Genomic DNA, 26,403 nt, shown 5'->3' with positions numbered 1-26,403 from the left:
TTGCACAAACATAATCCAAACCTATGAGATTTTTGGGGCTGAGGAAAAGATAAAGATTTTTCACCTCTTTTACTGCATTTTTAAGCATAACAATGCAACCAAGGGAACTGGAAAGCCGCTGCTGTGGCAAAGCTGGAGGGTAGTCTCTAGGAGGAAGATTATTACTTAGTTTATGGAACGCTCTTCAGACGCTGAATGTCGCCTACACTGTGTAATGCTGCGCTGTCCCCAGGCATGCGGAGGGAGCCTCGAAGTAACCTTAGTCCTGCTCCGCAGCACAAACTCATGAAAGGCTGGGACTCCGATAACTTCAGGTTTGTCCATTGTGAAACATGAAGTGAACTGCATTAAGCCAGCCCCCTCTCCCCAAATGCCAGAGGGGAGGTTTCACTGGCATGTAGGCACTGTAGCAGCATGTGCCCCCTCCTGCTGGCTGGCTCTTGTCCCTGGAGTTGGGCCCCAGGTCCCTGGCCTGCTTGCTCCCAGTGCTGGGAGGCGACAGCTCTAATTTACGATACTACATTTGTCACACTTTGCTTTTCTTTAAAAAGCAGTAGCCATTTATTCACAAACATGCTCTGTGTGTGCACTGGGCTGACTTTACATGAAGGACACTGCTGCCCGTACAGGTGCCTTTTCCTTTGCCCAGCCGATGCTGTAGATTCATTTAAAAACTGCAGCACAGCCTCCGAGGAGCCTTGCTCTCCCCTTTGTGGTTGAAAAGACGCCTGTGTTACACATGGCTAACCCCAAGCAATCCCCACTGCATCTACCAGAACCAGCTGCGAGCAGGACGAGGCAGCGGCTGAGATTGTGCTCACCAGCAGTCAGCCCTTCTTTTCCCAAAGGAACTTTCCATAGAGACAGGAGGAGAAACCCTTGCCCCACGCGGGACTCGGAACAGCTGCTTTGCACAGTGATGGCTCAACAAACCAAACCCCTCCTCCAGCTTTCAGCTCTTTCCCCTGGTTAGCAGCTTTCTGTGGAGACAATAACACTACGGAACCACATTTCCTCTGGCCGATTCTCAATTCCAGCTTCGCGGCAGACACGCAGCTGCTTTCCTTCCTAATGCCCTCTCAGGTGAGACCAAGAGCACTGGGCCCTGTGCAAGTGTTCAGAGCTGACCACAAAGCCTTTTTCAGCAGAACATGCAAAAACAGCCACTCTATACTTTTATCACAGGTAAAGCTTTTACATGGTGCTGCTACTATGAAGTGCGAGCTGTCTCATAGTACATGACGCTAGCGTTACACTACAGCATACAGCAAGGAGACTCAAAGGTGCCCTGGGTGTTACTTCTCTTTAAAAAGCAGGACCTACTGGGGAAGAGGAATGAGATATAACTGCACTTCAGGGCTAATATTTCCTCTGCCTCATACAGCTTTGTAAACAGTGTACAGAGGAGAAGAGTTGTTCTAGGAGATTACAGAAATCTGCCCAGGTGACGGGTTTTATAGTAAATAGAGGGGGAAGAGTAAACTAGCCTATGACACACACACAACTGCAGTTTACATAATACCGCTGTCAGAGAGATGCCTGCCCTCCCGCTCCTTCAGACACATACACAAATGTAGTTATGGCTAGGAAATCTTTCCATATCTCTCAAGGGCTACTCCAAGCGTATTTCAACCAATAATCTGGTTAAAACAATGTAAACGTTACTCTTCAATGTCTACAGAACAACCGCAAACGGCATTATGATGAGGTCAGAATGGAGGTCTTGATTGTTGTTTCTTGCGTGTCCATCTACAACCAGTACAAGATTAGAGTTTCACTTTTTATTTACGCCCCAGTGATCTTTGCACCCGTTTGAGCATTTAGAGTACATGACTGTAAGTCTTCAAACATGAGCATTTGTCTAAACAGTAACAGACGTGTATTAGCTGCAAGGATAGCATAGCCATGTTGTAGAGAAGCTGCCCTGATCCTCTGGTTGTTGACGATGCATAGAAGATTTAGAATTATGGAACAACTGTCCCTCCCTCCTCCCTCCCCCCAATAGTGTTAACAAAAGCTTAATTTTCCAGTTTTAAAGTGCAAATGATTCAGATACAACTGCTGCTGGAACAGGTCTGAACAGAAAATGAAGTCCTCTTATGAGATGTTTTCCAGAATATAAAAGATGAGCTCCATTATGACCGGCCCCTCACTCAACTGACAGGCCCCTCCATGAATCACTGGAACTAAGGCACTGTCCAGGTCATTCATGTACTGAGAGGGCAGTGGCTGTCCATTGCTCCCAGCTTGATAACCAACCTAAAAAATACAAAGCGAGAGTGTTTTACAGAGACCAGGACACAAGGCAGGGAAAGGGAAGTGCTGTGTGGGGGCTGCCTGGGGAAGCTGGGCACCTGAACAGGATCTAGCAGGCACTGAAGTGGCTTTTCCACTTGTTTTTGTTCTCTGTATTTCCAGTGTCTGCCTAGACAAAAAGTAGCCTCTTTTTTTTTCTGCTGCCTTGTCAAAGCAGATCATTCAGAGCAGCAGGAACAGCACCCAGTGTTATCAGATTACGTGGTGCACTGTTTAAAAGCTGGTGGACGCTAAGAACACGTCCACTCCAAGGCAAGGCCAGCGGCCCTGCCAGGACACCCTTATCTCTGCTTGTAGCTCTTGCTGTAAACCACTCTCAAGGCGCCCTTCCGTTTCTCTGCCTCACGTGCAATGCGATCTTTTAGGAACACCCATGCCTGCAAACAACATCGTGGCTCACCTGAGAATACAGGGAATACACTCATGTCTCTGACTCGTGGTGGGAAGCCCAGCTCAGAGTCTCCTCTGACCACGTGGCAGGGCTGTTCACGGGTCTCTGGCTGCAGAGCAGTTGCTACACGTGGGGGTCGAGCCTGGTGTTAATTGGAGCGAGGCACTAGCTTTCCAGTGTTAACAGCTGGCCAGAACACCAAACAGCAGCCAGCACCGCTACATCGGCACCTGCTACTGGTACTGCTTAAGCAAAGGGAGTGGCTGAAGTGCTGTGTTGCATTTTTGGGGAACAAGCAAGGGAAAGTCACACACACACAAAACCGTCCGAGTTAAACGGAAACTATTCAAGACTTACTTGATCCGAGTCAAGTGTAACACGCAGACCTAGCTTAGTCATTCCATCTTCTTTCAACAATTTAAGGTGAGGACAGAGTGCTAAGCAGAAAGCCTTTGCCACATTTTCAGTCAGTCTGCTGTGATCGGCCGGGTCACTCAGACCATTGTGTTGCTCATCGTTTTCCAGGAAAAACACCTGAAGGAAAGGGTTAACACAGACACAACATTTGGCTTTTCGTCAAAATAAGGTTACCAAGGTGCCATTTAAACTCTTTACAAATGAAGATTAAAGCAGAGCTGCTCAGGGACAACCAGCAACAGACCCTGAAGCCAAACCACCCTGGAGCAAGAGGGCATAAAAATCTTCAAAAGGAAGATTTAAATAGTCGTGTTCTCCAAACCCTTTCAGCACAGGTCAAAAGCCTCCTTATGGAAATTAACTAAGTATTGCCCATAGGTTTTAATAAAAACCTGCTTTCAAATAGACGTTAATTTCAGAAAATTAATTTCTAGTAGAAGCCACCCCAGCCTGAAGAGTTGTATCATTGTCACTGACAATGGCTCTGCTGAGCCCAGATGACCCTGGGAGAAAAGGACAGCGAGGTGGCAAACAGCAATGAATAACTTGGTTCCTCTCAGGCAGCTCAGTGAAACACTTCCAGAAATCTTTTAACGTTAGTTTTCTGTGCGGGCAGAGTCGCAGCCAACATTGGTTATGCAAGAGTTTCTTAATGGAGCAGATACTGCAGGTGATCTATGCCACAGCACCTTCATTCTAACTTGTAACATTTTAGAGAAGGCAACTGAAAATAACGCTTTTTAAACAAGTAACTATTAAGATTTGTCTCTGTTCAAAAGGGCGATTTTAATGCAGTGCAGGTGAAACCAACAGTTACCTTAGGTAACACTGTGAGCAAGAATTCCTTTTCCCCCCCAACAACCGCATGCACACAGAGGTGGCCAGTACTGAGCAGGCTGTGACAGCACCCTGAGCTGCACGGCAGCAGTAGGATACTTCTATTCTGCATGATGCTGTATTCGATCTTTCCTTGCAGTTAGGAAAGGTAATTCAGGTTTGTCTTGAAGAATTTTGTGTTTCATTTTGGTGATTAGAGAGAGGAGGCTGAAAGAAGACTAGGCTGTCACGGCAATCCCAAAATGCCAGGTGTTGGTTTACATGCAGCTCCATTTGACTGACTCACCTCCGTCCACCGAATGACCTTTCCATTTGCCTTGTACTCTGAGCCATGAAATATCTTCACGCTTGTTATAGACTCCATTGATTTGCCATCAATAGGGCTTACAACACTGTAAAAGTTGAGGGAAAAGGGGAAGGGAGGGAAAAGGGGAAGCTCTGATTTAGCAGGAGACACAAGCTGAACAGAGACCACTGCAAAAAAGAACTGTGTGGGGAACAAAGGGCTGCTCCTCTGCTACACTGGAATCCTCCAACTGCCTCACTGCTATTTTTTCCATAACTGAATGTTCTGTAGTTTGAACTGCTGCTACACAGCAGCTTAAGAGGGCGTAGGGCAAAACCAGCCTCAGAATGGGACTCCCCAAAGGCTTCTCTCAGGGTGCCAAAACCAGCGATCTTGGCTCCTACTGGGCTGAGCGGGAGGGAAGAGCCGAGAGGCAGCACGTTCCCTACTGTCTCCTGCAGCTCCTAACCCTGACACCACCCCAGTCAATATGCACAAAACAGGGGCAGGAAGGGCCCTCCTGCAGGTTTCCAACAAAGCTTCAGACCAAAGATAAGATCTCATAAGGTGCTAACACAGCAATGAGGTGTTGCATACAGATTTGATTTTTATTCATGTGTAACCTCAGTGTAGGCCAGCAATACCTGAAATTCTACTTACGTGGCCCAGAATTTAATTACACAACCTGAGATTGACCCAGAGAGCCTGAAACTATGGAAATATCCTTTCTGGATGCCAATTCCTTAAGCGTTGTACCCATTACAACAGCACTTTACTGCCGTGAATACTTCAGCTGCCATATACACGTTTCTTTTGGCTAAACTCTCAAGGGTTGATGTTCATATGTTCACGTGATGATGCCCATAGTGTTGACGTTCAGCAATTTTATTTCCAGCACTACTTAATGCAAAGAGAGCAAAGTGACCACAGTATGCAGGGTTCAGCTCTGGGTGTTGAAGCCAGATTAGTGGTTTCCAATAACTGGATATTGGCAATGGCAAAAAATCCATAGCATTGACAACTTTCTAAACTGATGCTCCAAAGCTCTGGTATTACAATTCCATTTTCATTACATTTAATTCCATCTTATCACTCAAAATAGAAGCACAGACTTGTAATCCCTATTGATTTGAAGACTTGTGCACCTTATAAGATCAATTAAAAATGTTAACAAGTACAGTCAGTCACCAATGAATGTCAAGCGAAGATCACTCCTCTATACTTACCCCTTACTGAAGTTTTTATCGTCTTCTACCCACTGAATGTGAACTTGTTCCTGAGGGTCTTCAGCATCCACTTTGCCACAAGTGATGGTGAAGTCTTTCATCTCTCTCAAGGCCTGCCTCAAAGAGTCCATGTTCTCAGCAGTTATCTGGACCATTACTCCATCTAGGGAACCAAGAAATCATCATAAGCCAAGATAAGCCACACTGAACAGAGCTTATATAAGAGAAGAAATAAACACCCTTCTTTTTGCAACAGAAAGGTTAAAATTCTATTTTAAGCATCACAGGCAGCAACCATTTCTGAGCTCCCAGATTCCTAAAATATAGCACTGATGAGCACTAACGAGGGAAAACACAAAGGTAATGTGAAGTCCATCTGCCAGGCAATCAGCTGTAGCAAGGGCCTCATTAGTTTGACACCTGCTCTAGGCGACCCTCAGAAGCCCCAGGTGATGCCCCTCCATACAGCTATCGCCTCCGTTAGCACAGGAAGCAGCACTCCAGCAGTGACAGGTTTGAGGAACTCAATGCTTGTCTGACTGTGGCAAAAGATACAGAATGTGGACTCAATCAGTCTAAACGTCTGCAGAAATAACTCAGGAAGGATGCACTTATCCAATGTACAGACTCCTTGCCTGAATCCACCTGCGCCTCTGTCTTGCACCAGACCTCCAACTGAGACACGTAAACTGGTGTTAACGAGCTACATACACTGACTTACAGGGAGACAGCCCCTTTTCAGCCCTGGGTGGCCACTCGCCCATGGACTGCTTGCTCACACAGCAGGTGCAAGCTCTCACATCGGTGCAGCTTCAGGAGTGCCTGCTCGTCAGCAGAGCTGTGCTAACTGACCACACGTGTGGGCATCTTGCACACCTCGCTCACAGACCATAAGGAACACACTTAAAATGCTGCTGTCTGCACTGTCACATCTGTAGAGAGGACAGACTACAAAGTTCTGCAGTTCAGCTAACAAGCAGTAACAGCTTTCAATCCAGTGTACAGTCTTCATTTATTTGTATGATATGACAACTGGTAACAGAAAAACAAACCGAATCAGAGGGGTACCAGCTCAACAATCTCAAGTTGTCATGTTCTCGTCTGCCCACATACAAGCACATTAAGAATGCACATTCGTAATCTTGCATAATGCAGAGCTATTTGGGAACAGAGTAAGTTTAGCAGTGCTTCCTCTCCTGGTCAATGGATTACACATTCCATATTTCTTGGACTCACAATCTGGTCACAGTCTCACAAGCCACATATTTCATGTCTTGCCTTCCTTTTCTGTAGTCTCTGTTCTACAGCATCTGGACAAGTTCCTCCTCATTAAAGAAGGAAACAAGGTTTTAGGGGCCTAAAAAGTAGGGTAAAGCTGAAGCAGCAGCATGATTCAAATGCCCAAGGTGTAACAGCAGAGCCTTGGTAACTACAGAGCTGAGCCACGTTTAAGAGGGAAGCAGTGTGTTTTAAGCAAGCAGTTCAGTTCTTACCTTCTACTATACTGGATTTGGCAAGGTAGCCTGAAGAGGATTTTAAAGCTCCGCTGAAGACAAAGAAGCTGGCACCAGTCACTGCAACAACAGTAACACGTGTGATTTAGTGAGGCGTTCATCAAAGCAATGCTTTACAAAAGAATTGGGTATCATCCAGAGACAAGATTAATCTAAATCAGGACACATGCTGCTCAGAATTATGGTGACTTTAATGCGTACCATGGGCTTTGATACGGAAAGGGCAAATCACCCAGTTATTTTCTAAACGGGATAACAGATTTTGTCAGCCTTAAATGCTCATATTTCATCCCTCTCACTCTCCCCATACACACCTCTAAGTTTCAGGACAATGAATTTAGGGTAACCAAGCACACAGTTAACTTCTAATTGTTCCCACAGAGCTGGCAAAAACTGCGATCAAGCTGCTTATGGATCATACTGTAACACCAACCCACTGGCAAGTCCACAGCAAAAAGCCATGTGATTTAAATAAAAATTTTCTTAGATGTCCACTAAGCATCATGAAACTCCTGCTGGAAATCCCTCTTCTTGTCTGGTATGTAAAATGAACAGAAGTCAGAGAAGACCGTCAGTCCTGAGTGACATCCCATGCCTGTATAATCACTGGAGTGACTGGAGATACTTGCAAAACATAAAAGCTGGCCTCTGTCCTGCTTGTTCTTATTTGGAGACGGTATAATAAAAGTGTCTTAGACAGACATTGCCCCCAAAACCACAACCTTTAAATTCTCAGCCCACTGCTGCTGCAGCCTTTCAGCCTACTCTACCAAAAATAAAGCCTGGAAATGAGATGATCTAATCAAGGTGAACAGAGACAGTTTCTTGAAGATGCATTATGAAAACGCTGCTGTTGTTGGTTATTCCTGTTTACCGCTCACCCATACTAAACCTAATCTTCCTCCTTGTGCAGAGGTCAAGCACAACCCCACCAGCAGTCTCCAATAATGCCAAAGACAGCTCTCATTATTAATGTAGGGATGTTGCCTAAGCCAGTTACAGCACTGCAACCTCTGGAGTGCCGCCAGTCTGAGCTGCACTGGGCAAGCAGTGTTTCCATATTCACAAGGGCGCGAGCTGTTACGTGCTTTGTGTCTGCTTGATCTATGAAGTTGCTAGAACATCTCTCAGACAAGTTCAGAACAGCACCACTGACCTAGAGAAGCGTGATGTGGACTGCACACAGGACACAAACCGCACCTTGTGCCCGCGGACATCTGAGGTCATGGATTCTGCAAGGGGAATAAAGCGCTAAGGGGGTAAGGGGCAGACAGAGCAATGTGTTACTACTCCTCATGTCGCGTGTCTATCTCACAAAGTTGTGCATTCACTAATGCCAGCAGTCAGAATTATTTTCTCTGAATGTCTAGCAGAAGATCAGTGAAATGCAGAGACACCCAGTTCTGACCAATTCACAAAGCCACACGCAGTAACAGCCAAGAAGTCACACAGAGCACTAGAAGGGAATGGCCTCCTTGTGAACCCCCATTCTCACCTTTCCTCGGCTGATTATGGATGCTGATGGCCTGCGTCTGGTAGTTCCCATCATCGTTCTGAACACACACCAGATGTGAGTCCGCTTTCTCGTTGAAGCATGCTCCCCCTGCTAGAACATGCTCGTTGGATTTGTTCATGGCTTTCATCATCTGCAAACAAAAAGGTTTACCATTTCTACCCTGTTCATCAAGCACTACCATAAATAGGCAATTCTTGGAACAGTTTAGTTGGGCAGAGCAAGCTTCTAAAACAGTGTTTATATTCTCATGTCAGAGTTTAGCACTCAGAACCATAAACTGCTTTTGAAAAGAGATGCTTTAAAGCACCAATTTTTATGTAATTAGGAAAATTACCTGACCTATAGGTTGCAAAGGGTGTTCTCTCTAGCTGTTTTAAGAAAATAAAGTCACAGAAAAAAGCATTAGGAAAACTGGTAGAAAATATCCGGCTTGTTTACACAACTACAATTGCTTATGACATAAAGCATAAATGCTGCCTCTGCAGTTCAGTGCTAGACTGACACTCAGACTTGTGGCACTTGATCCAGGTTCTGCCAGGACCATCTGGAGTCTTTAGTGTCTCTGTGCTTCACCCGTGTGACTCTCTGAAACTGGGATCAACGTCTCCACTCTGAAGGCTTTTAAAATAGATCTGAGTCACAGACATCCCGGAATAATTTTAATTCTCTGCAAAGGGGACCTGCAAAAAGCATCTAAAAGCATTTGGGACATACCTGCACTTCAGTTTGGCTGATTGTCATCTAACACAGACCTAACTACATGCCTTGACAAAATATTCTTGTCAATTTTACAGCTTCTTTCCTTTTCTCCTCTCTTCCTCTTCATGGAGGCTCACACTATGGGATTTTTGATTAAAAAAAACCCAAAAACCAAGGGAGTCATCTACCTCTGGAATTTGTTTCAAAATCAAACTTATATGTTTGGTTAAAAAAAAAGGCTAATTAAATTACATGCCTCCCCAGAGAAAACCCCAATGAGAAGAAAAATGCTGAATTATTTGACATCTCTGAACAGCATGCATACTCCCATCCTCTGCTTCCTGTAGATGAGAAGCAGGCACACTACGCATCATCCATTTGTCTCTCTCAGTCTAACATAAAATCTTAATTATAGTGTCAGGAACATTAGCTGATGCTCACTATTGACAAATGAGCACAGGTGTAATGTTTGGGGAGGAAACTTAATGAAGAGTTTGTATCAGACAACAGTGTATTTCATTATCTACTTTGTCATGTCATGTTCCAGAAACAAGATTTTAGCTCAAGAGCAGCCATCTTTAGGGAGCCCAGGAGTTGCCTTAGCATCACAACAAACACCTGGATGTGGCAACCGTTCTTCATAACTAAGGCAACTAACGAAAAAGTGACAGTCACCTTTGCTGAGGGACTAAACAGGCCACTAAGTAGCACTACAAGCTGTAGAAAATTAAAATAATTCTCACAAGAACTTCTACAAATACCACTTTGCCCAGGAGCTTTGCTCTTGCCCCAAATGCTGATTGCTTTCTAAACACCAAGTTACTCCCCTCTATTCAGACAGACCACAACATCGAACACCTTCTCTGTTGCTCTCGTTCATTATTGTTCAAATGCCTTATCGCTTGGCTTTCTCGACAGCACTAGTTCGTAAAGACATGATTGATTTTCTCACACCAGAAATCAAGTATAAAATTCAGATGCTGAGAGATTTAACATAAAAAACCAGCAGTCCAACAAATACTAATAACTGCTGCAAGTATGCAAAAACAATGTAGATGAAAAAACACACTTTTTCCTCCTCATTTACCTCAAGCATTACATTTGTCAACTTACTTCTTCAAATCAAACCAGTATTTCTATTACTTACAATTACACTTCATGTAAACAGTTAAAAAAACTGAAGAGAGTTTAAGAGTGTAATTAATACTAAACTGAACTCCATTTTCCCTGTGGAGCCACCCTAACTCACTGTCAAAACATGTGTGCATCATGCATGTATCTGATTTGGAGGCAGTTTTCCCTAGTGATACTAAATAAAATAAAATTCTTTTGATCCCAGCTCTTCCAACCACAAAGAAACAGTACACAAACATATTTCTTATAAGCATTACCTCATTGTATCTGTTGCTAGGAATTTTGATGCTGGTTTTTCTGACTTCCATATCAACCACTAAACCTTGGACCACAGGCAGCGCATACTGGTAATTTCTGAAGTCCTGGTGATGAAAATAAGTTGCTGAAAGTTAGGCATGATAATCATTATTAACACCGTAGATTTCATAACTCTCCCAGCAACTACTAGTTAGCCTGTTAAAATAACTGTAATCAGTGACGGAAGTGCAAGGAGGGAGGGGGACATCAGAGCTTGTAACTTACACAGTCGAAAAGCACAAACAAAAAACCATCATCATGCCTGTTAGCCATTTCATTGATTTCCTTACATCAAAATTAATGTTCTCCAGTCTTGAATGTCATCATTGTGTGTAAGAAAATTTGCTCTTGTGTTCCGTTATGTTACTGAACAGAGTTATTAGTTTTTCTAGCAGTGAGATTATGTCATGCATTGAAGAGAGTTTCCTATATTGAAAATATTAACTAAGTAGGAAGAGCTAATAACTTCACTTCAGCTGAAGAGCTGTATAATCAGAGAGTCGTGACTGCACACCATGATGACCTAGCACTTCTGAGGAAGGAAGGCGAGCAACTACTGCTCTGTTTCCAGATTCAAACATCCTCAGGCAGTCATGTTTTGCATCTTGATTTGGGTACCTGTTTACAATTCACCTTGTTGTTGAAAACAAACACCCAATATCAGTATCAGTAGGCAGATTCACCCAAATGCCCACTATTTCCTCTTGTGACCTTCTAAGCCTGCCAGCTGCTTTGTGCAACAGGAGTACCATTCTCCCCACGTTGTTCCATTCACACCGATAGAACATGCAGACTCAGTTTCAGCACTTACTGCAAGAAGGTTCATAATCGTGTGTCCAGTCTCTCCAAACAAAGGCTTCCGAAACCTGACACTAAAAAGTGGGCATGGATAAACTAGGATAAAATAAAACACAAAAGATCAGATTCAAATTTGCACAACCGAGATTCTGCAAAACCAGACCAAGATACAATCTCCTCAGTTGAACATGGTAAACAGCAGCAAAAGAAGAGATTGGAAAGAAGAACAGAGTTTAAAAAGCAAAAGGGAAGAAGGGTTTAACGTTATAATGCACCTTACGTGTGTGTCATGAATCCCTGCCCACCACGCTAGAAACAACAAGAATTCCGTGGAATGCTTACAAGTGCCACATGGCAAGACTGAATCTGGCGATCTGGACACTGACTAAAAAGACGACCTTTCTAAATGCTTTTCGCAGTCTACTTCTCAGAAATGGCTTCTCCCTTTCTTATGACCATCCTGCTGCTCCCTGCTGGAACATCACAATCCTTCAGCCTCTGTGACTGACACATGTGACATTCAGGTGCTAATACAGATTATTTCATTTTCTGTGTTCATGATTTCATAAAAACATAGCAAATTCTCTACAGCAGTATGTCAAAAGGAATTAAAAGGACATTTACAGCCTGTCAGCAATGCAAAATAACTGCATTCCTTGGCTCACTTAGCCGAACTTGTAAAACATCCATGATGCAATTTAAAGGGTAGTGTGTATGGATCTGGCTAAACTACATTATGTTGCAGCAGAAGCCTTAGCAGTGCTTGAAACATGACTCACTCAGTAATATGTAATGCCAAGGTTTTCTAAACATGTTTGAAGGAAGGTTCCTAAACTGTCCTCAGGCAAGCACTCAGCCTGATTTCCCAAAACGCTGCACATCTTCACAGTTCCCAGGGTAGTCAGAAGGGGCTGCAAAATGCTCAGAATGTTTGAATAACATCATCAGGATTTCCTGATAGAAATAAGCTCTAGCTTCTGCACACGGATGATCTGGAAGCCATCACAGCCCCTACACACACACCATGCAGCTGACCAACTCATGTGCAGTGTCCTCAGACACCAAGAAGTGCTGAATTCCTCGTGATTGTCTCCCTGGCTGCATACAGCAGTCCATCTACTTCCCAGATGCACTGAATTCCCTGCACTTAAGCTGTACGGTTGATGCTCAGCACACATTTTCTGAACATCTAGCAACTCAGAGCTTGTGATCTTCCACACTTTCAGCAATCCTGGACAAATAGCCAAAATCTGACAATCCCACCAGAAAAAGAGAATGCACCCAAGGAAATCTAGGACACAAACATAGCCCCTTCTGAAACGGGACTGAGGAAGTAATCTGCAGTCACAACCATCACAGCAAAAATGAATATGCCTAAATCCAAACCACAGCTATAGAAGTGATTCAAACCCCAGCTTCCTAGCATATTCAGAGCAAGTACTTCTGCCTGCACTCAGAAACAGATGTCACATCCAAAATGGGAGCATCCTTCTTTGTTTTTCTAAATGTTGATGGGAATGAACACTCTAACTTAAAAACCTCATGGATACACATAAAAACTTACACATCTTTAACACTAATGTTTCTTTGACCAAGTTTAACCTTACAGTCCTCATTCTGAGAAAGCAAATTTTGAAGATTTTCCTTTTCCTCTCCAGTAACTTAAAAAGTTTAAAAAAAGAAAGAACAACAGACCATTTTCAGAGTAATTCAGAGTTATGAGCTGTGCAAAACCAGCAGATGAGCAAGACAAAAAATTTTTGGTCATAACGGTGGACGGACTTCCAATAATGTCTTTGCTCCATCAATGGCAAACATTTTTTGAAAAAGATTTTACCTTAACTTTATGCTAATTTCATGCTAACTGAAACATGAAACATTCTCCCCAGCCTACTTGTTACTAGTTGCAAGAGAATTTTTGCAGTAATCTGCCAGGTCAGTTGACATATTGTTATTCTCTGGAAGATAAGTCCCTTTTAGAAACCTAAAAGCAAACATTCTTTCATCTCAGCATGGAAAGAGTTTAACATCTCAAGCGTTCCCCCTTGTCCTACCTACACCAGCTAAACCAGACTTGCTCTGCACACTAATCTACTGCAGGTCAGTAAGTGAACTACAAACAGCTGCTCAGAACTAGGTTTGCCTCCACAAAAATCTCCGTGATCAACCAGTACAGCTGTAAAAAGGCTATAGCTCATAACACAGCCTCAGTACTGCTGTTCTATTAGTTGGATGCGGTGTGGAACACAAATTTTACTTGCCTATTTAAGCTTCTGTGGCTTTGATAGGTAACAATTTAAGGCTCTGTGTGTGTGCCCTAAACCAGAATATATTCTTAAGCAAAAGTAACTGCAGCTAAAAGAACATATATTACTTACGTCTGTATTCAGCTCCAAGTCTCAACATCAGCCGAATCGGGAAGACTTTAGCCCAGGGAGTCTCCCATTTCTGAATGAGGATGCCAAACAAGTATGGTGGGGTTGGGAGCACCAAGTCTTGCAGGGACTGATACGTAGCTGCGACGTACAAGAACCCTCCATGTTCTTTGCTTCCAAGGAAGCTCTGGCTGAAAAAGGAGTGTCCCAGGTTGCCCACAACGTTACCTATGAACAAAAATGGTCATTACTTCACTAGATTAAAAGCTATATGAAGAATTTCAAGAGTTTTTCGGAAAGGGAAAAAAAACACATTAAAAAATGCTTCCTGAAGCACTAATGGCTGTTAATAACACAAGAAACAACGGTTTGCTGGACATGAGGGCTCAGGTTAACCGCCTGTGCAAAACTGCATAATGTGTTATGGAATACCTGCTGTAGACTAGAGGCACCAAAGCCATGATATCTCCGGGAGATCCACCTTTGGTGATCCGTTTTGTAGGAACACACACTGCTATCTACATTTCTGCCCCTGACTGAGCCATGCCTGTAAGTGTGACCAGGACAGCGCGTACGGCCACAGATCTAGCACCTCCCCTGGGGGAGCAGGGAGGGAGACCAGCCTCAATTTCTGCCATCTGCCTGTTGATGGAGATGTGCTTGTTTCGAATAGCAGAAGCAATGCCATAGTGGGGATGATGCATCCCAGGGATAGCCAGGGAAGAGGAAGGATAGCTCAGGCCAGTATTGCTGTTAAGGAGGTGGTACCTGCAACCTCAGCACCCAAAAGCTTGCTTTCAGTGACCTCCAGATATTTAAGGGGTTTCCACTGCAGAAGCTGCTGTTGACTGAAAGAAACTTTTAGACTCAGCTGCGATTAAAGAGATGTGCACCTAGCCAAACAACTAATGCCCACTGGTTGTCCTTCCATTTAGGCAAACCACGGGGGTGCCTGCTCAGACACATGTTGATATCTCTGTCATTTTAAGAATTACACAAATGAGGGTTTATTGAATTAGTATACTTAATGTAAAACACAACTGAGAGAGGCACTGGGGAGAAACATCACTGATTTCTACTCACATTTTTATTCTTTGATGCTCTTAATTTCCAAAAATGTTTACGCTGGAATGGCTGACTGAATCTGAATGTTGATTAGATTATTATAGAGTCCAACATCGCATTTAACACTGAAGCAAAGAACCATGGTGTGATTCCTTTTATCAAATGACAACAACAGCATGCAAATAATGTACAGAACAGCTGATCACAATTCTTCATAGGAAGATGTGGATATTATCAATGCTGATTTGCTTTCAAATAAAAAACACAAGTAATTTTAGAGAGCACTGAAGATTTTCTCCCTTTTACACACAAGAGCCCCCCAGAGACACAAACACTATGTTGTAAGCAAAACACGAGTCACAGAAGTGCAACTTTGACATCCTCAGCAATACAAGTATAATCTTCCAAATTAAACCTTCTCTATTTTTATACAGCCTAAGAATCATACACAAGCATTTACAAATGCAGGAAAAATAAATACAGTAGGTACTGTTTTGGCCACCGAAGGTAACGTCAAGCAATGACTCCTTTCAAGTCTGCCCTTTAAACTGAACCCCTACGAAAGTCCCAGGTCATAGAAACTCTCCATAAAGTCATCACCAACATGAGAATAACAGAGCCACTCCAGCTGGTGCATAGCTTGCCACTATCCTGCAAAGCTGATCTGTAATTTTAAAGATACACAGAAGCCACAGCCAGCACCATCAACCCAGATCCGCTTCAAGAACTGTTACAGTGGCTACAGTTTCCGTTAATGCTCAGCTGAGCATAGCTGATGAAAAGTGGCTACTTCTGAAACTGAAGGACTAATATGATTAATTGAGCCACATCAAATGTCAGCTGCTGAAAACCATTGATCCATCCCACATGCATTTCTCTGTCAGCCTGTTCTGTGACACTATTGCCTGCTCAGAGCACACACTGCTAATGCACCAACTCTGGGAGCCGGCTGGTGAGTGCAAACCAATGCATCAACTGGTGTTCATGAAAAAGACCTTCTTATCTAAAATAGCTGCTGACACCTTTTTATCTCAACTCCACTCGTCTGTTTTTGCAGTTCCCACCCACACTCACTTATCTCTTCTTCATTTATACTTACTTTTTCTCTTCCCAACTGTTCTTACTCAAACAGAAGCTACAGTCCTGATAGTAAAATTACTTGGTCAGCTTCTCAGTTCAAAAAACATGACCATAATAATCCTTTCTACCTTTATAACGTATGAACTGCTAAACTGAATTGAACTCTGCACCCTTTTCTGAGGTATTTTCTGCAGGAAAGAGGCTAGGCAAAGGGAAGCTGTACAACACCGTACAGTTCTGAGGTGTGCGGTACAGCCCACTAGGATGACAAAGCAAGCAGACATTTCCACTTGTGACTGATGCCAAGTGCTGCAGCAGAAGGGGCTGTTGCTTATTTCTTCCATTTCAGGAGACTGAGATTCAAGGCTCGCACGCTTGGGATGCCTTAACAGGAACTTTGTCAGCCGACAGAAACATGAAAAGAAAACCCTCTGAGCAGAATGTGCAACATAGCTGTTCAGCACTTTGCTACCGTAAGCTATAGTGTTGCAAATTACTCCTTTTTAACAACCAAGAACTGTCGAGTACCAAACACCATGCCACCCTCCTGAAAACCCCAGCATCCTAGTTCTGTAGCAAAGGACACAAAGCAATATTCACCTGGGAATAATCTTTCCAGAAGGATTTTCTTCAAGATCAAATGAGCACACACTCTTTGGAAAGGCAATACAAACCCAGTCACTACCATACCAAGAGCCAAAAAAGCCACACAAAGCCACACAAGAGACAAGACCATGAATGTAACTTGATAGCACAACACATTTGCAGCAGAAGCCAACACTGAGGAAAAAACATAGGAAATTCAACATCCAAATTCTGACCATACTCAGCATCTTTTTACTGAAACACATCAGAAATTTGGAAAGAACTTACTTGTATTGGCAAGGGACAGAATGCTTCACTTACTATCACTGCGAGTAGCAGTTACGAATATCCAAAACTTCCTCAGACAAGGCTGCATCAGTCTTCCCATCGATCACTTTCACACCTCACACAATGTTTGATTTTGTATCCATCTTTCCACAGTACACTTGCAGGGGTGTATTATTCACTCAGTTAACTTGTTCTCTATTCAGACCATCTACCTGGGGTTCTTTATAGATCTATTCTGCATTAGCTACCACGTTATTTGAAATCAGGCTGGGTAAAAAATACACAGAACTGTGACTGGAACAGATCCACCCTCACACAGAATATCCCCAAGACTGGGGCGATAACAAAGCCATTTTAAGCAGTTGCTAGATTTGCATTTTCGCTACAAAAGTAACAGTAGCATTTATTGTATTCCACCAAAGAGTTGATGCACTAGGGTATATCTGGCAGCTCTACATTAACACATCCAGCTGCTTCAAAGTACCCATTCAGAGGGACATAAGTTCTCATTTTTCCATTCACTAGACCTCCTGCCAGGCTTACAGCCAACAGACAAGGATAATCATGGGATTACTACTACAACAGTACAACTACTACAACCACAACAGAAATCATTAGCTTTCCATTTCAAAACAAGAAAAGCAGCACAGCAGGGAGCTTGATGTCAGAGAGGCCAGAGGAAAAATAAAGTGGCGGAAACTGAACAGCAATTAATACTTGCCTTAAAAACAACTTTACAATTTATTATATTCACAAGCATACAACCTATAGTGAAAAACACCATTTTTCCTTCAAAATCTGTTTTCTTTTAGAAGTATAAAGTCCTAATAACAGACCATAGCTCGAGGCCAAGGACTTCCCATAGGAAAACTAATGAAGGTTCAGGGTGGTGCTCCACCAGGCTGCCACCTCACCCATGCTGAAACAGGAGATGAATCCGAAGGACAAACTGCAAAAGCACTGAGTGTACAGACTAAACGCTCCTGCTGGCAGGTCTGAGGGCTGGGCCCTTCTGCCTCTGCTTGCACACGCCAAAGCCATACTCTGAGAGCAATACTTCGAACAGGGGACAGAACTTGGCCTCAAGAAACGAGTGAAAAAAGCAGAAGGGGCACAAGTACACATAGGTCTGTGCTTCTAGGCTTGAACCCAGAATCCAAACTTGAGCAAGAGCAGCTAGTAAATAAATGCAACTCATGAAAAAACAAAACAAAACACTATAGATACAAGCTTTAATTAAATAAACAAAAGGGGAATGCTGTATTTTTTAGCTGAAAACAAAAACAAGAAACCCCAAATCACTCCAAAACAAAATAACTAAACATAATTTTTATTTCTGTTAATAAAATACTATGCATCTTATTATTTTATGACTGTTTTTAAGAAAACATTTACTAAAGGAGATAAATAAAAATCACCCACAGAATCTATTTTGATTTCCTGATGGCAAAATACATTTAAACCGATATATTATAAAATGAAAACTGAAACTGTGAGGCAGGATTTTAAGTAGTTTCTAACTTCTAATGGGAATTCTTTACTCTAAATGTCTATCATCTAATTGCCAGGAGAGGTGCAGTACCTCTGAAATTAACAGCTTGGGAAGGATGGCTCCATCGACAACAGCATGCAAACTGCTAACCACTTCCAAGGGACTACAACCACCAAAATGAAACCCCTCCAGCATCGTATCCTGTCTCTTTGGCTGAATAATGTTTAAAACAGCCAGAGCGGCAAATACGCTTATATATACTTCTCCCTCTCAAAATCACATTACCTAGAAAGAAAAAAGGATGGATATGGAGAGAGCGCATTACAAAATGCTATGGGAATTCATCAAGATGCTATGTTCTACAAAAACTTCAGTGTGGTTTGGTGTTATGCAGCAGCTCAAGGTGTTTATCTACCTTTCCCATGTGTCTGAACTACAACACAGAGCAAATCCTACGAAAAGAACATTACGAGTGGAATTGTTAAACAGTGAAATTTGGTTTCTGATTAAGAATCATACAATAGTAAGCAGCTCCTTGCACCACTGCAATTGTAGCATATCAAATTACTACCAGTATATCACTAAAAAAAAAAGAATTCCAAATACATTATGTAGAAGTTATAATTTCTGTATTTCTGTAGCTTAATTACACAGAACTTCACTACAATATGCACACCAAGCTGGGTTTATATCTACAATACACACACATACAACGTTTCATATCTACCTGCCTCTGAATAACATCATAATTCCAAAATAAAGCATTGCAAATCAAGCGAGGTTAGAAAAGATGTTTGTTTCCAGTGTACATGAGATCCATCACGACATGTGATAACAGTACATTCTGAACCTCTCCGGACAAGCTGACCTTTGTTGTATCAAGACATTTTAGGAAACAAAGATCTTTTCCATTAAAGTGCTGGATTCAGTCACTGCCAAGGCATCGCAAATGCGAGGCAGAACCCTTCATAAATCTATTTTCAGTAAATAACCTTTATGTGATCCAGTTTTACCTCTAGAAAACTTACTATATTTTCTAATCAGTGAAATTGAATACTTGCCTTTTACTCTATGCATTTTTTTTTTAATTCTAAGGTCCAACAACAGCAAAAGTGGAAGCCAGTTTACTCAGCAAATGTAAAATGTGTAAAGGTTAACATAATCCAATCTTGCAGCTGAGACACTAAAATTCAGAACTCGGGGATAATTTCTGCCATGCCCTACAATTCATTCTATGCACACACATACATATATATTTGTATTACTTATAATATGAACAGCATGTCCATAATGTGGTAGTAGACACACACACTCTGGGAATTAAATTTCTGAACTACCTGCTTTGGGGATATTTAACAATACTAGCCACATGGATCCTCCAAAATCTCTTGCTGTAGCTTTAAAACAGCTGACTTCAAGCTGAAAAAACATTATTAGAAGCAATGTCATTAGTGTACCCACAAGCCCTGCCAATATCCCACTACACCTACTGCTAAATGAAATACAGTACTAATTTCAGAGATGTCAGCTGTGTTCAAATTCTTACCCCAGAACCTAGCAGAAGCAGTCAGAGCAGACATTCAGCAATGGCTGCTGAACACAAAGTCATAACATGCAGTGTCCTCCTACTCCGTTGCTGCAATAGCCTCTGAATGGCCTTTATAGTTCAAATTTCTTTGTTCTCCTGGCACCAGGAGGGAGGCTGGAAGAGCTCTGCAGCAACTCCCCAGGTTACCAGCACCCCGTTAACACTTTTATTTAGTGAGATGAATATAACAATGGATACTAATAACCAGTAACAACTCAGACCCCCATCAGCTTTGATCCTTATTTTCTTTTTATATTCTTTCATAGAGAAATAGCCATTTGCTTAATGACAAAAATGTGAGTATCTGACCTAGTATGATCACCTATCCAAACCTTTTTAACAGAGAGCATTCCTACCTGCTAAGGCATCCCGGTAAAGTTGCACAAAATGGTTAAAGATATCCTTAGGCAAACACTTCTCATCAGGCAAACACTGCAAGAGGATGACTATCTCCGGCTGCCCCACTGCATGCATGCCTTTTGTAGTGAAACACCAGCACTTCCTGTTTACGTCTGCAGAGAGGAAAACATGCATCAAAACAGAAGATCAGAATTTCATAAAACATGCCCAAATTTCACTACAGGAAGATCAGGAAGATTGCTCTTTCAAGAATCCGTTTTACAGCACGTTTGCCTATGATATCTATCACATGGTCAAATCAGGCTCTACATCTGTTACCTTGCAAGCAAGCACATTCAAAACTAAAGCAGCTAAATAATTTCTGGTTTACAGCTAAGGATGAGCCAAAGCATTGCAGCTCCCAGTCAGGTCTTTAGATTAACAGACTTCTAGCAGTTCCTGTACCCAAGTTAAGGGATAAGATTTAAATGGGAATGAAGGAACCTGGGAAAAGGCCAGGCTGCTTGCTGTACATATCATGATCTTGACAGCTGTACCAGTTTCAGACAGTGATATCTCCCTCTTAAGACCGATAGCTGGATGTCAGGTGTTTTCATGAGACACCCCGGGGTTGTTCTGCTTCATGCCAACGTTGGTGATGACACAAGCTCTAAACCTTTACAACTGATTTGTTGAAAATACTAAATTACTGAAATAAAATCTTCTGTCTAATATGCATATATGCGCACTGATGACATTTTTATATACATGTAAAAAATTGTACTGCTATCTAACCAGATGCTGAAAGGTCTATAAACAACATCTTCATTTGTTGTATGAACTTCTCAGAGAACTAGAATATTTTACTGCTAAATTTTAACATTTTACTCCTCAATTTCTCAAATGTTTTCTTATGCAGAGATCAGCTGAGGCACCAACATGAAAAGGCATATCCGTGCCTCCCCATTCTTTCCTCCCTCCTTCAGCATGGAGCATAGAAAAGGATAGAAGAGGTGTACACGGGAATGGAACCTGCCTATTGCTCTGGGATCCTATCTGCTTTTTCCATAATGGGATGACAGGGTAATGACTTGGGCAGCCATAGGAAGAACAAGTGATAAAATATCTTGCCCTGTCAATTTGGACAGGAGATACTGATCTCTAAACCTGAGACTGGAGGTTCTACCAGCCTAGTTTATATTTCCAACACAAAATTATCTGTACTGATGTCTAATGACCTGAAAAAAGCCTTTTATAATTCAACTCAAGAGGGCCAAGTACAAAGTTTTCAATCCATGCACATTTTCAGAGACTATCCTACCAAATAAAAATGCTGCTGTTCCTACTAATAACATATATAGTAACATTTCCCCTCTTATAGCCTTATTTAATAATAAAAACTTACAATTCACTATTTTCACCATGGACAGCAAATTAGCATTTAAAACAAACACAAGAGGGTCAGGGCCACCATCCTCCAGCTGCTGCATGACAGAGATCTGAGAAGGTCTCTCTTCTACAGCATAGTCTATGAAAAAAAACAAACACACAGTGAAGTCCTTCACTTACTGGTACAGTACTCCACATTGTAATCAGATAACCCAGATTCTGATGCTTTTTGGACCCTTATTTAAGTATGGTCGGTTCAATTGATTTGTTCCCAGGGTGGTATTTTCAAACTTCAACAGTGTTTATGTGCATAACCCCTGCACATCCTTTAAAAGATTACAGCTTTTGTATCAGCTGGAGGAGAACCTGGAAATCAAATTGATAAATGTGTGATGGTGTCAACTGAAATCTCAAACAAACAAGTTAACAATTGTTATTTATACCATAGTAAAGCACATCAGTCCTGGGCTACAAACACCGACACATGGTCTATCCTTATACCACATAACTTACACTTTCTGTGCATTAGCAACTAGGAAGGGGGGAACATTGTACAAAACCCCCATTTTTATATATCATAGCATGTCTAAATCCAGCGTAAAATGGATCCCCCACATGAAACTTTAAAGATATCTGTAGCCTCCCTCTATGATTAGACCCAGACAACTAGCAAATGATAACGTTTCATCCACGTGATTATAATCTACTTTGTATTCAAGCTTTAACAAAAAATAGTTACACTGATAAAAACAGATTTTGAAAGAAATTTATTATGTTTCCAGATAAAACTATCTAGAAAGGTAATGTTGCTCTCTGATGTGAAATATATTTTGGAAATCTTTTTAAATAGAATTAGAATATAGTAAGTGAAATTCTGCAAAGAAAATCCAGTATGCAACAGCATATGAAATCAAATCAACTTAGTATACAGTTTATGTGAGTACAGTTTATGTGAGGTTATCTATATAAAAGCTGAAAAGTATCCTGTAGTTCCACTCCATTTTTGTGGAGGAGACTGAATAATCAGGCACCCACATGAACAGCTAACACAGGATGGAACAGATTTGTTTTGAAATTAAACACTGCTCACATTTTGGTTTTGACACTATCCTGCAATAAAAGGTTACTTCCAGCTTAACATTAGAAATGCACTGTACCAGCAAAATATTTAATAGCAATAAAGAAAAACAGAGATGGAAAAATAAGTTAATACCAGGAATATATTTAAAGGCTGTCATGAATGAGACTGTGGAAAGCAACTGCCAGATAAACAAATACTTAGGTTCTTTTAACCTTTTAAAAATTAGGGTTTAATTTTCTGTATTCTCCTCCATTTGGATACTCTGGGAAGGGCCATCACAATTACTAAAAGCTTCACTGTGGGCCAAGACGTGCAATAGCACTGTTGAATGCAGTACTCGGGGATGCCTCAGACAGAGCGGATGTTCCAAGAGAATTCCAGAGAAGGGAAACATGAATATTCATAAGGCTAATTAAAATATATCTCTGTGTGAAACATTCCCTGCGGTCCGATTAGGGGAGAAATTAGCACATATTTCTGGACTGAAGTTAATTTTCTTTTTGCTTTGTGTTTTACTTCTTACAGTAATTTCATTCCAAGATGGGGTTCTTCCTGGATGCTAATAAAGATCAGTGATGCAAACGTGTCACAACATTTTGCTACAAGTGCTAACTGTGATTTTCTTCAAATATTCAGCATGTTGCCAGTATCTTATTTTTAAAATAAACACAACAGCTATTAGGTTAATTGCAAATGGTAAGCATAAGAGCTTGCTGCCAAATTACACCCTCACCTCCTTTTACTCCAGTGGAGATGAGAATTGGAGGAAGACCATCTTCAGGAATTAGATTCATTGCACTGCCAACAGGACTGCCAACCTGAGTTATATTTCCCGAGAATACAGAAGCATTATCAGTCTACAAGAAGCAAACAACAATAAAGGACAATATTACAAAAGCAATAATGGAAAAAAAGTAAGAGCTGCCTGACTAGATTACTAGATATAGGTGAAGGAGTCTGTGTCTGCCAGAGAACCAGAAGCACCAAGCAATTTGGCTTTTAACAATTAGATGATCATGGCATGATTCCTTTATGTGAACTACCGCTTAAAACGCCTGCTTAGTCAAAGACTGCATCTCCTTTCTCTAGCACCACACACACTCACCTCTTTACAAGATCTAAACGTACCAAAGTCTTTATTTCACTCACATGGGGCATGGTGGATTTTAACATCATTAGATTATATCTGCACTTCCCTGCATATATCAGTTTGAGAAGCGTCAAACAAAGTACTTCACGCTATGACAATATTATTGTTCCAAACTCCTTACTGACCACAACTCAGCTTTTTTAAAATATCCATTACACAAATACCCTTCATACGCAGGCTCTCGAACCCTCGGAAGCCATCTAGCACACAGACTTCAAACATTGCTTAGTGTTCCTCCCCATAATAGGTCATTTCAGTTCAAAATATGTGGCTGTTTCTGTGCTCTGCAAACATTAAAATAAGTGAGGACGCTTGCTATGCAACATACTAAGACAAGCTTCAACAGATTTCCTAGATCAGCCTTTCTGAAGTCACCATGGAAGTTAATATACTATTCATGACCAAAACAAGCATGGTATTTTGAGCGGTGAATAGCGTTAACGCTTCCTTACTTCTGCTGATAAAGTGTTGTTGGTCACGGACTTTGATGGATCATGTGACACAGCTAAGGTTCCTGTGGAAGTTGTCCCAGCCACTGTCAGTTTTGCTGCATCGGCAACTTCTCCATTGGGTAATATCCCATCAGCAAACCAAACACGCCTTTGTTCTCTAGGTTGAGCCACTAGAGAGCACAAAAAAAAAAAGAATTTAAGCGACATTGACTAGAAAATTTGAATAGAGAATGGAAAAAAAACATTAATAAATAGAGAAATGTTAAGTGGAAGGGGCTTCAGACATCATCTGCTGCATTCCCTGTGGCAGCATCGGTATAAACACATCTGCTGAGAATAGTTTACTTATTAAAAAACTGATGCCCCCGCTGAGGGCAGGATCATCACAGCTAGCATTAGCTAGAGTATTTGGAATGCATGAAGTGCAGATATTCTTCCCAAATTCCTGCTACAGGTAGACTGAAAGAAAAAAGAAGTACTCTTACCTTCTGCTCCAGGATGCTTTAAAACTCCCACAGGTACCATGACAGTGGGAGGTGGAGAGCTCAGGGCGCCCGAGGCCTGAGCCTGCTGCAAAGGAGGGATAGTAGAACAGTATTCAGCGGGATTGTTAGGGTTAGGACTCTGGCTTGAGGCACTCATCATGTTCTCCCAGGCTTGAGCTAAAGCAAACAAAGAACAAGAAATGTGAGCACAAAGGAAGGTATTTACAATTCAAAACACAGCACTGGTCCCATGCAATAAAAATATCAGTTAATTTGAAATATTTTCTGAAAATTATAGCAATACACTTCAACCTGAAGGATGTTTCATTTTGAATCCTCTTCAAAGTTGTAACTTAAACCACTGAATTCTTATATATATGTATATTTATCACATTGTATGGATAGATGGGCATTCTAATTACAAATGTTTAGAACCTACAGGACACTTGAGCAGATTTATCTTTCGCATACGAGAAAAAGTACCTTACATTTCTTTACATGCAGAGCAGATGAATATGGATCAACAACTGAGAAAAAAAAAACCCTTACACTATCAATTCTGAAGGCACGACTAGCCTTAACTCAATTGCCCAAACAATAATGCATAAAACTTCTTTGTCAACAACATCCATCTCGGGGAAATCTCTCCTCTAGCAAGTGAAATGGACTGTGTGTCCACAGTACTACTACTTTTTCAGCTGTAAGAAAAGCTTGTAGCTATGCAAGGTACCAGAAAAATCATATGTTTGCCCCTTGTATGCTGGCGTTATTAATAAATAAATTAATTAATAAATTCATTCCTCTAGATGGGCATAAATATCACACCACCTAAGCTCTCAGAGCAGCTACAAAGCCTGCATAAATCATGTACATCTTTGGGTTACTTTGGCTATAAATTGTCAGTAAACCAAGGAGAAAATAATGGAACAAAAAAACCTCAAACAGAAGACAACAGAACATGAAGTCATCCCATTTCTTCCCAGCAACCTGCAAACCCAATAGAGCAAAATGCTTGCCAGCAGAAAAGGTATTAACATTCCCATTTGAGAAGATTAATTACATGGAAGTATTTTTAACAGCAATTCTCTGTTCATTTAGAGTACAGGTCCTGAAAGAAGGAAGCGTTAAAAATGCACAAAGAAAAGCTACCTCTCTAGAGGTACCTTTCCCTTTATTAGAAAAGTCATAGCATGGTAAAAGGACATTTTTAAACTCTTCTATAAATCAAGCAAAGTGCCAACTCAGCATATCTACCAATTGAAAATGAAGTAAAAATAGCACTGGAAACTTACTAAACACATAGTGTGGCCACGGAAAAACATACAACCCTCCCGCTACATCCCAGTGAAACAGAAGCCAGATACCGAGCTACAAAATGAAGTAACTACTTCAAAAGCGCAATTCCAACTCCTGGTCCCAAGACTGTGCAAAGATTAATGCTTAACCTGCTACAGTGAGTGGGGGAAAAACCCAACCCTCTAGCAACAAAGAAACCGCAAGGATCAGATACGATCAGGCTACAGGTTAACTAAGCAGCAACCAAAAGCATCACCACAAAGCACTGCAGCAGCGATAAAATCAGAGAGGTAGCCCAGGGTAAGTA

At 41.6% G+C, this 26,403-nt stretch overlaps 1 protein-coding gene across 4 annotated transcripts in view; it reads right to left on the bottom strand.

Moving 5' to 3' along the window:
- Window positions 1–1,766: 1,766 nt before the first annotated feature.
- Window positions 1,767–26,403, bottom strand: part of ZFYVE9 (zinc finger FYVE-type containing 9) — a 57,086-nt gene continuing 32,449 nt past the window's right edge. For all 4 annotated transcript variants that reach the window (XM_069863125.1, XM_069863127.1, XM_069863126.1 and 1 more), the window contains 14 exons: window positions 24,801–24,977; window positions 24,316–24,485; window positions 23,447–23,570; window positions 21,649–21,771; window positions 20,261–20,416; window positions 13,810–14,034; window positions 11,445–11,527; window positions 10,594–10,698; window positions 8,483–8,633; window positions 6,967–7,047; window positions 5,474–5,636; window positions 4,248–4,353; window positions 3,065–3,241; window positions 1,767–2,259 (listed from right to left, as the gene is read on the bottom strand). In XM_069863125.1, the coding sequence (XP_069719226.1) occupies window positions 2,098–2,259; window positions 3,065–3,241; window positions 4,248–4,353; window positions 5,474–5,636; window positions 6,967–7,047; window positions 8,483–8,633; window positions 10,594–10,698; window positions 11,445–11,527; window positions 13,810–14,034; window positions 20,261–20,416; window positions 21,649–21,771; window positions 23,447–23,570; window positions 24,316–24,485; window positions 24,801–24,977 (2,003 nt within the window). In that variant the 3' untranslated portion in view covers window positions 1,767–2,097. The remainder of the gene's footprint in view (window positions 2,260–3,064; window positions 3,242–4,247; window positions 4,354–5,473; window positions 5,637–6,966; window positions 7,048–8,482; window positions 8,634–10,593; window positions 10,699–11,444; window positions 11,528–13,809; window positions 14,035–20,260; window positions 20,417–21,648; window positions 21,772–23,446; window positions 23,571–24,315; window positions 24,486–24,800; window positions 24,978–26,403) is intronic.

The sequence above is a fragment of the Phaenicophaeus curvirostris genome, chromosome 8, assembly GCF_032191515.1.
Source record: "Phaenicophaeus curvirostris isolate KB17595 chromosome 8, BPBGC_Pcur_1.0, whole genome shotgun sequence".
NCBI classification, from domain to species: domain Eukaryota; kingdom Metazoa; phylum Chordata; class Aves; order Cuculiformes; family Cuculidae; genus Phaenicophaeus; species Phaenicophaeus curvirostris.
Note: the sequence above shows the minus strand (reverse complement) of the source record. Positions and strands in the feature narration are given on the sequence as shown.